Source organism: Pieris napi, chromosome 8, assembly GCF_905475465.1.
Source record: "Pieris napi chromosome 8, ilPieNapi1.2, whole genome shotgun sequence".
Taxonomy (NCBI): domain Eukaryota; kingdom Metazoa; phylum Arthropoda; class Insecta; order Lepidoptera; family Pieridae; genus Pieris; species Pieris napi.
Window position 1 is genome coordinate 10,732,568 of NC_062241.1, and position 17,743 is coordinate 10,750,310.

Here is a 17,743-nt window from a genome sequence, read left to right on the forward strand (position 1 = left end):
GGGAATGGTCTGTAGTCCCCACGCTATTGGAGACATCACATTCATCCATAGAACATAATATCTATTGGGCAGGGGCTCGTGGCATTTTGCCAGCTCTGCCACCCTATTGTTACGCCACTGGAGTCCACCTGGGCTACCAACTTTTAAAACGCTGGCACTTGCGAGCCCTCTGGCTATGTGAGCGTCTATGGGCGTATTACTTAACATCAGATCTGCCGTTTGCTCCCTGTTAGATAGAAAAATGTATATTTTAATATCAGAATTCAATATTAAAACCTGGCTGTGAGTCGAGACAGGATGGGAAGCTAGCGAGAAAGTTAGGATGCACTCGAGACCCGACTGCTCACAATCGTTAGTGCAGTTCGCTAACAGTATACGCGTTACAAACTTCCACCCCCTTGCACTTTTTCGGTCCTCAATACCAATGGAAACTTGGAAAATGTTTTCGAATCCAATGCCCCGAGCGCTGGAACGATAGTTTTGCATTAGGATGTCTGTATTGTATGGAAATGCGATCATAAACATATTTACTATTCTACTGACAAGTAATGTTATCGAGTATTGAAATATCTCGTTCGTTCCAGATGTTTTTTTAAATATATATTTTCTAGCTAATTCCCCGACTATGTTCTGGTTGGAGGTATTAAATAACTTGCATAGGTATAGGGGGTCGTTCAAGTATTACGTAGGCATAATAGGGGGGGGGGGGGGGGGGGAGGAAGTCTTTGATTTTCTTATTTGGTGATTACGTCAACGGTAATTATTTACTTTTTTTACACATTGTCTATACTTGAAAACGAAATGCATTTTTGAGTATTCCTAATTAAATTAATACGTTTATGTACTATTATTTTTGAGAGCTTTGCTTACTTTTATTGACAAGAGGAGAGTGGGGGGAAAAATTGCAGTATATTTGCTTACGTAATACTTGAACGGCCCCTTACAACTTAAGTAAATGGTATTGGTAATCCGGATGATTAAGCAATACTTCCTTTTACTTTTAACAATTTTTTGTATAACATTTACACCAAATTCAAGAAAGATGCCTCTAAACCTAATGTTGGACATTATTTCTTTTAAGTTCGTCTCCGTTACTTTTATTGCCATAGCTTGTTCAGTGTTATACCTGTTGTATCCATACATTGGATAGTCGGTCAGGACATGTTACACCGTCTCTTCATCTCTATTGCTACGAGAACTAGCAGCACCTTATCAAACCCTGAACCTGTAAAGATACGGCAAGAATCCACCGTGACCTGTCAACATCTGGGTAATCTATCCCGTTGGTTTTATTTGTTTAATTCTAGAAAAGTCCAAAACAACATTTGAAAGGAATAACTTAGTTATTGTTTTTTTAACATATCTCGTTCCAGATGTTACAGATGATAAAATGAGCGTCGATCAATGAAACTCCTACACATAGCTTTAAAGCTATTTAGCGTTCAACGCGGAAATAAATTTTCAAAACGGAAGGGTTTTTCCTTTTCCCGGTTAAAGCTTAATGTATTAGGTATAAATTAGTTAATTTTTTTTGATGCTGCATCTACCGCTACAGTTCCCGAAACTAATGATTTATTACCAATAAAATAATTTCTACTCCTAATGGTTGTACTCCTTGTGTAATAGATTGCGAACGTTGATTTCTATTTCTGCTTGACATCGATCTGTGGAAAATTGGAGCAGCCCCTTGGCACCTGTGTTGCACTGTTGCGAGAGCAGGATTACATGTCACTCATACCCTTGACTTGTTTGTAATGAACATTTTCTATTTATACATTATTATATACTGTTTAAACAATGTAATAATGCAACTCATTTTATGTTGGCTGTTGCTAACGTAATCTACCTATACTAATGTTACTATACTTAGACTACTGGACCGATTTCTTCCTAGGTAACATAGGCTAATTGCAACCCTACTGTAAATACTTGTAAGGTGATGTCAAGGTAATGGAAGATGGTTGCTGTAGGAACTAGGGTCTCTTGGTAGAATGATTACGCGACCCCAAGTTACCCCAACAGTGACGTGATTGGTGGGAGAGGTTTAGTTGGTAAGGCTTTTGGAGCGAGTTCCAAACTCAATAAAAAAAAAGGTAACTGGCTATAATTAGTTTTAAAATGTCCAGCAAAGCTGGGACAGCCGGCTAAAAGAAATACCTTCATTGTTAGAAATATATAAGCGCAGCAAACAAAAAAACTGAGTGGTTTTGAAGACGAGATTAGTAATCAAAAGTATTAACTAGCATTGTAAGATATAAGAAGAATCTCACATCCTATTTATATTCTATCAGAGAACCTGATAAATATAGTATTAAACTATGTTTGTATAGGCCATTGTAAATTTTTATAACGTAGATACAAGTTCACATTCGTGACGTTGTATGACTAATGAAATATGTAAACAATATTCTCTATTTATCTTATTTAATTTGAAATAATTGATATATTTAATCTTATGTACATGTGCATATGAAGATCTTTCTGCTTTTACGGCTAAGTTCCTTGTTCAATGTTTAAACACCGTTACATTGCGTTTTTATTAACTTGTCGAATGAAGAACATAAACGTAGACTTTGTTGATAACGTAACTTATCTACACAAGTATATCTTAGTACATTATTCGAGGAGGCCATAAACTTATTGACACGTGTGAAACGTAGGGCACAGATTTTATGGGTTTTATGGCTTTGGTATGATTAATAAACTAAACAATTTTATTCTGACTATTGACATATTCTATACTACGTGAAGAGTAGTATAATACGCGAGATTCTTTTCTCACGATTATTTTATAGATTATTTGCACCAAGCAAATGGTGGTTGATAGTTGACAGGAAAGTGGAGGAAAATGAAGATTGCTTATTAGCTCCTACACCATATAGGTATTCCCAAAAGGAGGTATAAATTTGTAAAATAAATTAATACTATTTAAGTAAATACACTGGTAAAACTAAGTAATAAAGTGTTTATAATTATCGGTTACACGATGTCTAATTAGTTTGTATCATATCAAAATTTCACCGATCGTGATCCAAGGTGACCGGTGCGTTGACATTCAGACGCCTTTATCAGATCAAGCGGTGCGGATTCGCGGGGCGACGTTCCTATTATTGGCTTTGTCGGTTGCCTAGCCAACTATTTAGTTTATTAATTATAACCTGGTTTCGTTTGAGGATCATCAAATTAGGATATCGTTTTTTTATTCTACCTATTTTAAAAAAACAAACATTTGTCTCTGTGCTACGAGAGTCCTTAGAAATTACGATGCCTGATGTTAACTCTAAATCCAAAACCACCAAAAAAACAAATGAAGAGTTTATCGTATCACGTTTATTTAAATATGAAATTCCGAACTTCAAATTTTATTCGTAATACAGAATACATCAATTCTGCGAATTAAACTCATTTACAAATTGTTAATACATACGAGTACATATATAGTTTGTGTTGACCAACTATTTTCCTAGAAGATTATTACAGCGTTAATTTTCCTCGAAGCCCTCGGTTCATGCAGTATGTGTAATTTTTACATAATTCTTTTATTATATGCAATCGGCACGTGTAAGATGATACCTTACATAGTTACGTTATTATTCATTGTGTGATAATATGTTGCACCTAAATGAGGGAATTATAAATTGAAATTGGATACCTTTGATTGTTATTTTAATGGGAAAATCCGTGTACCCGGTTTAGGTCATTATAATTTGAACGTTATTAATTTTTATATATATAACTTGTTAGATATTTTTTTTTAAATACAAAGGGAAAATTAGTAGCAGGCTCATCTGATGTTGAGTGATACCACGCCCATGGACACTCACACTCAGTTCGGAAATACTTCAATGGGCAGCTGGTTCCAAATAGTGGTCGTGCGTGGCAGAAACTGCCTTTAAAAACGCTCAGTTGTAGAACGGTGGACGACGAGGTGATATGGGTCGGGATTTCATATTCTGCGTCGACCTCCGATGATGAAACTCAGCTGCCGGTATTAATCTGAACAACTGCTCTGAACCACGTAGAGTCCGTAAATGCGGTAGAAGATGAAAATATAATATTCAATCATTATATTGAATCAAAAATTCAATTTACAGAGACAAATTGCCGTGGATCAGCAAAATTTCTATGCCTTGATTTTGCATTCTCAAAAACTATTTCTAATTGATATCAAACAAAACTTTTGAACAAGCTATTCTCACACAAGTTCAGTTCACGTCCAACATTCAGATTGTTACATCGTCTGGTTACATTGTATACAATTAAAACATTGTATAACTAAAGGGTCCCATTGACTCGATTAGTATGACTGGAATTTTGCAGTATCGCTTTGCCAAAATTATTGGATTTTGATAGATTTATAGGTCATCTTCGTATCATGGGATCAGTGATTGTGCGAAACGATGGGACCATTTCCGAGATTTATCCATTGTTCTACCAGACAATGGTCTCTCACCGAATTTTTTTGTTCATTGAGACCGAACTGGTATTTAAGACTCCAAATTAGTTATTGATTTTTTAATCAAATTTATTACCCAATTTTGAAGTGAAACCTCTTTAGGCGCATGAGGGTAAATTTTTTACGGATGAAACGCAATAATAAGAATATTAGCGTCACGAAGATGTGCAGCGTTTTTGTCGAAGAAAAGGGAGAGAGCGATTGAGACTGAGTGAGTGAGAAGGGCGAATTACCTTATAGAAATTCTATTTATAAAATTAAAATTTCGTTAAGTGAATTTATGAAATATTAGGTATTTTATATTTTATGATAAATAATTTATTGAAATCTTAAATGACGAAAGAAAGAAAGAATTTTTTTTTAATAATTTTCGACAATTTTAATCACAATTTAATTCATAACATATCTTACTTTTTACCTCCCTCTTAGTCTCGGAAGTCTAAAGTTTTAGATTTGTATAAATATGAACAAGACTTAAAAATTAGTTTGCCAAAGAAGTTTCACTTCTGACATGTGTACGCACGCACTTTTTTTCTTTATTTTTTATGTTTGTAGTATATAATATTTAGAGTATCTTCCACGACAAATGTTACAGTTAATGCCATAACAGTTGAGAGCAGGCGCCCGTGACACGCTGGAAAATCAAGAAAATAATTGGAATTATTCGTCGCCACGTGTCGGAACCGCTTGTGGGTATAGATGGAGGCAATTTACCGAATAAATGGCTAATGATTGCTCGCTTGGTTTAGGCGCGCCGCGCCTACATTCGATTACATGCCTCTGACAGCCTTTTCTATGTCGTTTGCGGTGCATCTCATGCGGTGGCAGGTGTTGTTCCCGAATCTCTTTCGTCTTATCTTTTTATCTATTGTAATAAGGTATACGTGCGTCCATGCGTCGGGTTGTCTCTCTCCCTAAAATATGGAGAGGGGGGCCGATGGCTGGCCATGCGTCATACTCGTGAACGGGTTCCACTTGTGGTGACTGTCGTACTTGAATTCGTGTATGCGATGATTTCAGTTGTTTCGACTATGTATTTGCGTGTTGTTCTCACGAGAATGTAAGTGCGTGCTCCTATTTCACCATGCCTCCTGCTGATAGAGGGCAAATCTTTGTTTTTCATTTATTTTATTATTATTTATTACTAACGATGTCATGTGGAACATGTTGTAATGGTTGCAGCTCCTTACAAACGTTGTGTAAAACAAAAAATTTGGCGATTAAAAAGAGTGGTGGAGAGTTTATTGCCAGTCTCTTCCGTTCTACGCCCTTATTGCCATTTGAGAACTGGCAGTAAATGTACAATTAGAATCATTTAATGTATATTTCTTTTTTGACGTTCATAAGTGTACATTGTGTTACCTACATGAATAAATGTTTTTTGACTTTGACTTTTGATTAAATTTTCTGCCAAGCATAATTTGAGTAATATAAGGTAGGTAAACAAAGAAAAACTTTTTATTTCAACCAGCATCTGCATTCAATATCAATGGGAAATTAAACTAATTTGCAGGCAAACGCTTCACAATAAATTATCGTATTATCGAGAAGGTGAGCGCAAATGACACCTAATCGAGGCGGTCGCAATGAAAATTGAATTCCGTTTAATCTGAACCGTTTGAAATGAAATTCTCTTTAAATGCGTGCTCTATCTACGGATCGTTGGGATGCTTCGAGACGGCCAACGCGGTGGGCCAAATGAGACTGGGGACAATGGGGAAACTACGCACTAACTATTTGCTTGTAAGAAGTTTTTCTATAGGCCAGTTTCTTGAGATTCAATTCTTTTCTTACGTTGCATAATGCAGTATCGAGACTTTAAAGCATTTCTTCGTTCTAAGTACTTTCGCGTACTTCAAGCTTTACAATCGGATTTTATAATAATAAGAGCTTTTTTGTTATAAGATTTGCTTTAATAATAATAATAAATGCCTTTATTCAGACAATTTTACTTAACCTAAAATATACAAATGTTTAGTATTGAAAAAATATAACTTAAATATAGTTGAATATTTACATTCCCTCAACAACCTTGTCTGTTTGACTATTGTTGGCAAAGGCCTCCTCCAATTGCCACCATAAATTTCTGACCTAGGCAGTTCGTGTCCATGTGCCACCTGCCACGGCTCTTATTTCATCAACCCACCCTAGGAATGGTCTACCCCTTTTCCTCTTCATGTGACCTGTGTACCAAAGCTTTTATGATTTGCGCCATTTTGACTGTCCTCTGATGGTATGCCCAGCCCACTTCCATTTTAGTATTTGATCGTAATATGTAGTTACATCTTTGGAAGATTTGGTTTAATAGACATTAATTTTTGTAAAGCCAAGTAAATGTGTTGGATGCCGTCAACTTAAAGGAAGTGTCTGGATTAAGGGAACGTGCCTATAATTCCTCCACGCCTACGCATGAGATATAACCAGGCGTTACATCACGTGTCATATCATGTTTTCATTTTCAAAGAGAATACTTATATATATACGCCATATCTAGTAGCAACAACAGGGTCGATAGTCGGAACTAAATTCTCCACAAATATTCCGAGGTCCCGAATTCTCGGAATCGCTTCAGACGTTTGTTGCTGTCAACATAGCGAGACGCGTTTGTGTTTCGGCTTTGATATTCGCCTAACTTTAATTTAATACCAAGATTAATATCTCTAGCCATACATGCAATGTCAAATAGTTGCCCGCCTCGAGGCTGCGGGGGAAAGTTCATTCGAATTGTTAGTTGTATTATAACACGAGTATTCTAACTGAATATTCACTTGTCAATTGTTACACTTATGTATATTTCAACATACTTCTATAAAACTATATAGGAAATAAATGTTATTTACATTTACGTAACCATGACGTCGACTTGAGCTATAACAGACTACACGTGCCGTGTTATAATTATTTTTAATTGCTATATATTTATTTGTGTTTCTATTTATACTGATTCAAGGCAAAATATAACTGCCGATAGAAGTTGAATAATAGTTGAAAAATTAACTAAAAGTACTCAACCTCGAAAAACTCTGAGTATATTTCCGAATTACAAACTTAAAATTCTTAAAAGTGGAACAAACACGAAGAATCCCTGTCAATGACCGAACCTGATATAGTGTGGGGTCCGTTAGTCGAGTGATCGACCTGGACTCTTGCCACTGACTAATTATAAACTGCATAGAACAACAGAGCGAAAGCTAATCGCAATACGGGACACAGTCGAGTACACATAGTGATAAAAAGTGCAAAAAACGTAGTACATTTCCATCATAGCAGAATAGTAATTAACCGTCTGATAACCTTCTAGACATTCTTATTATTGTTTTGCTTTAAAGGTATGCGTTCAGCTGACAAAGTTGCATGAGTGAGGTTACGAAATGAGAATAAGACATCGGGTGTTTCCATTCGCAATGATCCCATCCCACATTGGAATTCTCACGAGATTAATTAGGAAAAAAGTGATGTGAGAAAGGACGGGTAATTATTTGTGAATGGTAAACATCTGATTTGCATCGAACAGTTTCCCAGGTTTAATTGTAGAGGCCGGGGGAAATGATGTACGATGATGTTTCAAGATCATGTTAGTGATTAGTCGCAAGTGTTTTTAGTTTATAACGAAAGCCGCTGGGCCTTTGCAATACCAGAAGTACATCAAGGGCAGATTTCTATTCTTGAATACAATAGTTTACATATTTGTTGTTTTAGTTAGCGGGCGCGTCCCTTCGATTTAATATCTGTTGACCAATTTCCTTCCTTTGTTTTGTTTGGCTATATCGCTTCATTTGTTAGAAGCTCTATTGTTGGCAATTAGAGGACGTGATATTTATAGGCGTCAGAATTCCTAGGTGTTGACGCGGCGGTTCCGACATTGGGAACGCGCGTCAACTAAAACGGCGATACCCACGTACAGGTTTATCAGAATATTATATATGTGCCTTAGTCTAAGAAATAAGTAGATAATGTCAGTCGCGTCCACGCGGTCGTTTATTACGGTTGCTCTATACCACGTGTATATGCATTTAGTTGTTGCGTGCTAAGTCCAGTGACCCACCGGCCGTGCGTGAAATAATGGTGCGCAAGGGGGAGTCGTCGACTGGAGCCCTGCTCAGGACTCTGTCCGATGCACTTCGATGGCGTTCCCTTAGAGCCCTTTCTATGGTATGTTGTAACGTATTTACATACCTTGTACCTCTTATTAAAGTACAGATAATATTTATTAAAAAACCCATAGTAGTTATGAATTTATTTTAAACATTAAATGGTTTTTGTTGTTGATTTAATTGTAGCGTGTATATTAAAGGTCATGTTTATTAACTTACACATAATGTGCCTCTCAGGTTATATTAAGAGTACAGATATATAAATAAATTATTTGTTTCTTAATTATTTAGATTATAGCAAAATTTAAGGGTTTATGTCGAGTCGACAGTAGTCTAGTAGTAGTTATGGTCTTATAGAAAGGAATGCCTACAATAATTTACATAAATTTCGTCTATCGATTATTAAGTGAAAACATATTTACCTATTATACATATGTGATAGATTGAATAATGTGCAATACGAAACAGATGTTTGTGTACATTTTTATTATTTTACGTGCACGACATTCTTCTGCGCATAATCAGTGTTTTACCTAGACAATTTTCTAGTAAATTTATATTTATGTTAACAAGTTCGGGTATATAGAAAGGACGTGTTGATTTATTTAAATCCTTTGTTTAGTGTATGAATTGAACTCTTGGCTTGTTGGTCCTTAATACTAACAAAATTCTAATGATTTTTTATTGCTTTGTTTTGTCTAAGTAATTTTATGTCTTATGTAGTTTTATACATTTTTTATTTATTTTTGAAGAGATCGCTTGAAGGCGATAAGGCCGCAAGTGGCCTTACTTTTTATTTAATAATTTTATTGTACTGTATTTCTGTATACTTGCAACGAAGTGTAAATAAATAAAACAGTTCGGTTTTGTTTAATGTAGTCTCATAAATGTTTTAATAATTATAAAAATATAGTTTTATAGTTAAAACAAAGATGTAAGCAAGATTAGCTCTTCAATTCTACAAGGTTGTTCATCCCTCAAATCAAATCTTAAAGATTAAACAATACAAGACAACATATATATAACAAATTAAATATTTTTATCACACATTTTCCTTATGAATTACTCACTGCTGACACATAAACACCTGTTGATACATTCATCATTACAATATTTTCTCACATTCATTAATGCCGAGATTTGTATTACGGGATTCTTACTCACGATATACGTTACGTTAATTCATTTCTTTAATATTGTTTTTTTTTTAATTTGTCTTCACAAAGACACAATTTAACATTACGATCTACTAATATATTATATACTAATAAGTAAATTAAATCTTACCTAATTTACTAAAAAAGATGTTTAACAAAGAAAGTGTCCAATAACACTACTTAACTTATTTCATGTGTGTGTACCATTTTTTTGCCACTTACCAATGTTTAGGACGTACGTAACGTGCACTCACACTAGTTCAAATGGATTTTTTTATTATATTAAACCACCTCTTTGTCGTGGGTTCGCGTGGTAAACCCCAGGGGTTTATATCGTGGAAACGGGGAAAGTGGCAGTTGACGCGCGGTGATGTTGCATCAATATGGTATTTTGAATTTATTTTTTCGCGCCTTTTGTGATATCTCGTAAGACGTAGACAAATTGAATATTGTGTACACTTTCAGTATCCATATCAGTATCACTATAATTCCTATTTTTGTTTGTATACTTGTTTATAGTATAGTATAATATATAAAAACGGATCCAGATATTTGACTTACGTTATATAATGAATAAGATTTTTTTTTATAATAGGAGGCTCATCTGATGTTAAGCGATACCGCCACCCATAGACACTCTAAATGCCAGAGGGCTCGCGAGTGCAGACCTTTAAAATCTTTTAAAGTCTGTACTCATGTAGATGAGATTGATGCTAATACATATGTATAGAAAATTCCTTTCGCTGATAGTGAAAGAAGAAAATAAACTTTAATAAAGTTAGTACCAATTTCACGTTGACAAAATAAAAAAAAAATTAAACAATTATTTAATATCTAGAAACCGATCAGTTTAGCCTTAAACACGATTCTTATACATTGTGTTACTGATAAGATATGTTTTGATATTAATGTGATGAAAGAATTTCTAACTTTAATTAATTGATAGAACGTTAGTAAGAATGCTTTGCGCAATATTTTGTTAATTAAATATTTAATTTCCTGTTTCGAAAAGGGAATTTTTAACATTCTTCACTTTCTTATAACGTTTTGATGTTTTATTATTCTTTAGTTTTTTTTTTATTTAAAAAGAAGGGTTTACGAAGAAAATATTTTCGTGTATGTAATAAGTACTTCTGATTACTAGTAAATACGAAATTGTAGACGGTCTCGTGAATGAGAAATGTCAAGATCTTGGCTTACGATGATCCAGGTTAAGGCCGCCCCTCATCTCCGCCTCTTTCAGCCGCGTAGCCTTTTCAATCCATGAGATGCAATGTTGTATGTGAATATTTTTTATGATATTAACAAGATAGAATTAGAATAAAATTGTTTTATTCTATTATATTATCTTGAACATTATTCATTGAGAGCTGTCGTGAGTTTATGGAAACAGCACAATTTAAAAAAAAAATCCTTTATTTAGCTGCGACAATTTATCTCTTATAAATGAAACATGGTCTTTAATATAGTGACATATAAATTCCAATCGGTCAAGGGTTATTCAATCACAAATATAGATCATACGTTTCAGAATCTTGTTTTTATAAATTAATTGACATAGGTATAAATTTTATTACTAACGAAACACACACAGAGAAACACTCAATAAAAAAAATAACATTTGAAACATTTGTATGAAAAATAACATTTTTTTTTCTTTTAAAGAACAAGGTACGTTTTTAGTGTGTAATGCGTGTGTGTTGTGGTTGTAACTGGCCCTGGCTCAGCATTATGCTGAGGAGCAGAGTGTTCCACAGCGCTGGTCATTCTGCCAGAGACCACAACAGCAACTTTTTTCTAAATTGAAAGTATTCCAAGTCTATCCATAATCTAAATGTCTGAATCAGAAATATCGCGACGTAACGAGGAAGTAGGTAGTGCTTTAGTTTCAGGTTAATGCCGCCCCTCGACGCCGGTCGCAAATAATAGTGCTGTGCCATTTACAAGCCTTACATATTTCTGAAATAAAGTAGAAAAACTATACGGTTGGAAAACACATAATACTCTTTTCAATATATATCTTCTTTATATATAATTCTACTCTACGTTTGTATGTCACTGAACTCCTCTTAAATGGCTGGACCGATTTGAATTTTTTTTGTATGCGTTTGGGTGGCGCTCTGGATGGTTCCTAGGTTATTTATTACCAAATAAACAGCTGGTATACACAAAAATGATTTTGATGAAATTTTGTGTGTGTTTAAGTGAAGTCGAGAATGATTCACATTATTAGATTTTTTTTTTGTGTGTAAGAAATGTAAATTGTACAGTCCCGCCGTCCGAACGTCCGCCGGATCTACTAGTTTATATATAAAACTAAGATTTTCAAATTAACGATTATTATCGAATTCTTTTAATTACAATTATATTTTGATTTTAAAATCCGCTTTATCGTCAAAATACAGTTATCGAATCTCATCTATTTTGTCTCATCGAAATGTTTTTCATCAGTATGAGCCTTGTCATGTGTTCCCATCTGCTTGCCATCACATTGTTATTACAACTGTCGACTCTACCAATAGGTCTTGGTATTATGTCGGCTCTGACTAAGAACGGATAAATTTTGTATTTTATTTTACGAAATTATACTTATTATAGGAACGCACCCAGCGTCCCTGTCATGAAATTGTAATAAAGTAGGTGATTAAGTAGATTTGTATATAAATATAATGTGTTAGGGTTAAATTGGGGTCGGTAATTTTAATTTTGGGTAGCCAGGACAAGTGCCTGGTAGCAGCGATAAGGGTGATAGAGTGATAGTGGGTAGAAAGTGAATTTCATGTGTAAAGAATGTATCAGCGTCTTATAATGACATATTATAAAAATAAATTACATGGAAAACACTAGTCATAATTTTTGTCTAGTCAATTTCGACGAAATTCACGCTTTTCTCAAGGAAATGCTAAAACAACCAACGAATAGATTGAATTGAAGATGTAATATTAGGGTTGTGCGGATTGATGAGCGTTCGGTTATCGCGGGTTGTCCAGTATTGTGTTAGGGCCCAGTCGACCGCCGCTGTTGTGTCCGCCGAGTCGGCAGAGCTGATGCGCGCTCCCATTGAGCTGCGGGGCGGGGGCGCAGCGGCAACTCGGCAAGACGTCGCGCGCCGCCCGACTCCCAACGATATCGATTTTGTCCCATCCTCCCGCGTCACCCCACGCGCCCGCTCTCAGCATCCGACCTCGAGTGCTCTCCTCTCGCGCCTACGGACACCTCCGACAGAAACTACGCCTTAACGACATGACGCCACAGCTCAAAATTCTAACAGACCACCTATGCGTCGCGGCGCCCTGCCGATTCCTAATGAACCCTGCGACCGAAAGTCACTCGGTCGAGATTGCAACGGCCCTCGGCCACGCCGGTGGAAAAAATAAGCTTTTTGTTACAATTAAAATGGTAAATCAAACCAATTTTAGTAATTGCGAGGTCAAACTTTTTAAGTGGCGGCACAGAGGGCGAGGTTTTTTGAACGCGTATGATTTTTAATGGGACCCTGTTACGTGCGGCTGGCTCGATGAGCCGTGCATGCCGACTGATTTAATTATTAGTTTGAAGTCTCCGATCGTGCTGGAACTCAAAGAAGTTTTGACTTGGTTGCTTGTTTAACATCCAAGTGGCGAATGCGGGCATACGTCTGTGGTTGCGCTCCTTAGACGATCGCTCCCGCCTCTAACCAGGACTCTGTATAACTAATTAAAATTCCTATTTTGTCTTGATTTTGCATACCTATTTAAATATTTTTTTTTAGTTTTACAATATTAATTTTATCATAAATACATTTAATTAAGTATCATTATTTATTTAAGACGATTTAACCTTAATACCAATAAAAACAGTTTAATATACGACATCGCAACAAACCTTTTAATGTCAAATTTACAATTTACTTAAAAGTACCTAGACACTATTCACAAATTCACATCATTAGCTAAGAGTTGTATAAACACAGCATAAAAATTTTGTATAAAAACATCTCGTCTGCGCCAGGTCTTTTAGTGATCAGTGTAATGAATAGTATCGATTTTATTTGCCAATGAAGCTGAATACCTCATGTTTCGAAAATATTTTCGCGGTTTTGATTAACGATTATGTTATGTCCACGAAATTTGCGATAATTTCGTCTATAAACGTCAATTCAATGATAGATTTTTCGAGAACAATTTGTTTAGACTACACGAATACTGTTCGCGTTTCCGTTTAGTTCGAAGCTTCAGTATACTAAAGTCTATCGTTACTATTCTATTTCTATGGATGTTTAAGTCTCGCACATCGGGTGAGAATTCAGTGGTATATAGAAAAAAGCCTTTACCTATATGTTATATATATTATATTGGTGTTATTATTAAGCGTCAACATCCGTTTGACTAAATTCCCAAGCTTTTTGTTTGACGCGGGAATGCGAATGAAACCACTGTATATGGTTATACCAAAGGTTATCGTTGCCTTTTTAGGTATTTCTTATATTTCACTAACTGTTAATACGATGGCTTTTTATGTTTTGAGAAAAAAACTTCTTATTGCCATTTTATAAAGTAACTTAAAACTGTTATACTAGTTAGTTAAATTTTTAAACTGTTTGATATTAAATTTGACTGGTCTGTTCATTAGATACGTGTTTTTTTTAATTGCAGTATTGTTAAATGAATTATAGACTCTCTCTTTTTCAATTCATTCCAAAATATAAGCGAAAAAGCTTTAGAATCGAGTCAATTTGTAAGTTACAATCTGCGTCTAATCGTATAAGTTTTGTTCGATTGAATGTTTCCGATGTCTGGCTTTGCATTGTTGTACTTCTAAAAACATTGCCGTATTGTTCAAAGTTTCAATCGGGCCGCGCTGCAACTACCTACGCCATCCGCAACCAGGATGTTTTAACTTAGGGATGTGATTTTATTCTTTAGGTTTAATATATCTACATTGTGTTACTACCAAGTGTAGTTAGTAAAGGATTTCCAAACGCATTAATAAGAACCAAAATGTAATTTTGTTTGACGTCAAGAGAGTGAGATTAAAAAATACATAGTCTAAGCAAATAGTAATAGTAAGCACTACACATAATGTCTTTGTGTCTCCTTACTAAAATTATACAAGAGCATCGCGACTGCCTTTAGTCTGAAGTGTGCATGTGTCGTCCAAATTAGTACGTAGTCGCTCAATAAAACGCATCCCGAAGTTACAAAAGCATTGGAAGCCCCAACACGGAGGGCAAAGCTCACTTTTGATTTGAATTTATCGTTTGCACATTCAGACATTAGTCATGCTGTTTGTCGCTTTCAGTGATCTCGCTTCCCGAAAGCCGTTATTATTGGACTCAAGTCGTTTAAATTGCACTCGCCGAATGATTTATTGCACCACAATATGCCACTTTCATTGAGAAGCCTTTAGAATATTCTGGGCGATTATGCGTCGATACGTTGAAATGATTGCTGCGGATCGCGTGCTTTGCTATTGTAAATTATTGTAAACCTCTTGTAAATTGTTGTAAATGGATAGGGATTGGACAGTGTTTTAATGGCTTTAAGGTACGTTTAGTACTTGAGTCGTTAAAATGTAATGTGAAAGCACTAAGTATGTAATGGTTGAAGTATTTAGAGAGTTCTTTTAAATATAAATACACCTGTTGCCTTTATATTTAATACTGCAATATCTTTATTAATTATGATATAGTTGTGGTATTAGTAACGTAATTTGAATGAGACGCCTACACGACTAGCTTCGTTCATCGACATTTTATGAAACTCCCGAACGTAAACATCGTAAATAAACATGTGCTATGTATACTGTTATCTGACTGTATTTTTGTATTTACAATTATTATGAAAATGCCCTCGAAAAGCGTCTACACTGACCTGCCTCAACGAGGGGAAAGCTTGGGGTAGGTATGGCGTTGCATCCGTCCATTCGCCCGGTGCAAGGGTGGTTTTGCATAAGTACATACACCTCGGTTATACTTACGTGAATGTGTCTGTCTGCCTTAATCACCGGATTTATGAATGCCGCGGTATAATTATGATTCCCGTGTGCATTTACCGCATACGTCTTGATATGTAATTATATGTGCATACGCTGATATATCCGCTATCATCGCAATCTGATAACGATACCTTACTACAACAGTATACAATTTGCGACTATAATAGCTAATTTTAGTTGTGTTATAAATATTAAATCGCCTACCTGGATCGGAGTATAGTTGGAAATAAACATAGATCGATACGTTTCCGACAGACGAAAGCTTAGGACGCGTCAGTGAATAGTTTCAGTGAAATCAGAGATTGCATTCCGGCGGCGGCTAATCTAAACCTTAGGTTATACTGTGGATGATTAAAAAGCGTGCGTGCCCACTTGACGCACAGTGTTAGCTTTTTGCATGGGTGTGCGGCGCGGTGGCACTAATGAAACGAGGCCCGGCGTGTGCGTCGCAGCCTACGTACGGGCCTTGCATTGGGTCGGGTCAGTGAACCCGCCCGCCCACTATCGGGGTAAATATGCCGAATGCACACAGATGCGCGCGCCGGGCCCCCTCGCCGCCGCTGCACACTGCACTCTGCACGCATCCACCCCCACACCCTCTTAAAAACTCCTAATTGATTGCGCAAATTTTCTCGCAATAACTGTCTTTTTATGGTGTTAATGACGTAAACTTGCGCAGTTCCGGAACATTAATTGATGCTCTGATGTCTCTGGAGACAACTGTGCAGCATGTTTGACGCGACGCGACGAAATCGGCTTCGGCGACGTGGCTATGAAAAATTAATTAGCGCGTCCGTCGTGTTTGCTTTTTGGGGATTCCTGTTGCGACTCGATCGGTCGTTTTTTTGCCGGCACATCGTCATAGACGCATTTAACTAAAACAAATATGCAACGTGTGTACACTATATGCATTTTTAATCATCGCTCGATAGCAAGTGCTCGCCCACTGATTGATCGCAATGATTCAAGCGTTGCGTCACCGGCTTCGATGATGTCACGATGACGTTATGCCGTATGAAATGCACTACACAAGAGAGTGTAATACACCGATACGTAGACAGTTATTGAGGCCTGACAAAAACAAAACACCCTCGCTTTGATGCAAAATATTTACTTGTATACTTTATACAGACTTGTTAATGATATTAATGTAATATGAATCGCGTACTAAGGCTACGAGTCTATCGGGCTGGCCTAATCGATATTCTTTATAGTTAATTTAAATGTCAATGAAGAGCCTTATTCATTGCCGCCTTCCGCTCGAGTGGCCGTCGCGGCCTGCGCTTGACCCATTTAAAAATTAAACCACGTCTTAATTAGCCATGTCTGCTTGATACTTTTTTCAAGTGTGGATTTAAAACGCAAGAAACATAGTTGATATCTATTTGTTTAAAAGTCCTTCTAACAAGAGTTGAAGTTCATATCAGTTTCTCTTCTTAGTTATTTTTCTCTCACAATTTATAATGATTAGTATGTATTTTTCACTTTAATCTTTTACTTATAATTTTGTATTTAAACTTGATTTAATGTTTAATTAAAAGAGAGCATTAGTAATTTTTAAATTTTATTAGCTTTATTTAGTAATATTAGAAAAATCTCGCTTTTCCATAGTTAAACTTATATTACAGTCGAATTTTCAGTGGAACATAATTTAATCAAGAAAACTTTTGTGTACTTAACCGTTAGAAACTGGGAGTTTGATGAAAGTCTTAAATCATACAGTTCACACGCTTTATAGGGTCAACGCTGCAAATGGAGTGAAACAATTTTATTGATGCTTCGATTCGGGTCCTATTGATATATTGATTCGTATGGCCACGATTAATGTATAATTTCTACTACAACTTTTGAATTTTAAAAGAATAATAAACTATTTCTTTAATATAAGAAGGGACCACAGACGGCTTCATCCTGATATAACGCTGTTGTTTCGTTCTCATACAAAGTGATTTTCGTGTGGAAAACTATAATAACACTACGAGATAACTTGACGTCTATTTTCGCGCTGTTTTTAATAAAACTGTTACGGTAGACTTTCCTTCCATAGAGTGTCTATTCAC

At 35.8% G+C, this 17,743-nt stretch overlaps 1 protein-coding gene across 11 annotated transcripts in view; it reads left to right on the forward strand.

Annotated features, from left to right (window-relative positions):
* LOC125051698 (serine/threonine-protein kinase minibrain) overlaps positions 1–17,743 on the forward strand; it is a 107,361-nt gene that overhangs the window by 71,459 nt on the left and 18,159 nt on the right. Inside the window, exon 1 of one of the 11 annotated variants that reach the window (XM_047652218.1) lies at positions 8,429–8,608. The exons of the other annotated variants lie outside the window; for them this stretch is intronic. Within the exon in view, the coding sequence (XP_047508174.1) occupies positions 8,519–8,608 (90 nt within the window). The 5' untranslated portion in view covers positions 8,429–8,518. Of the gene's footprint in view, positions 1–8,428; positions 8,609–17,743 lie in introns of those variants that run through there. 11 annotated transcript variants of the gene reach the window in all.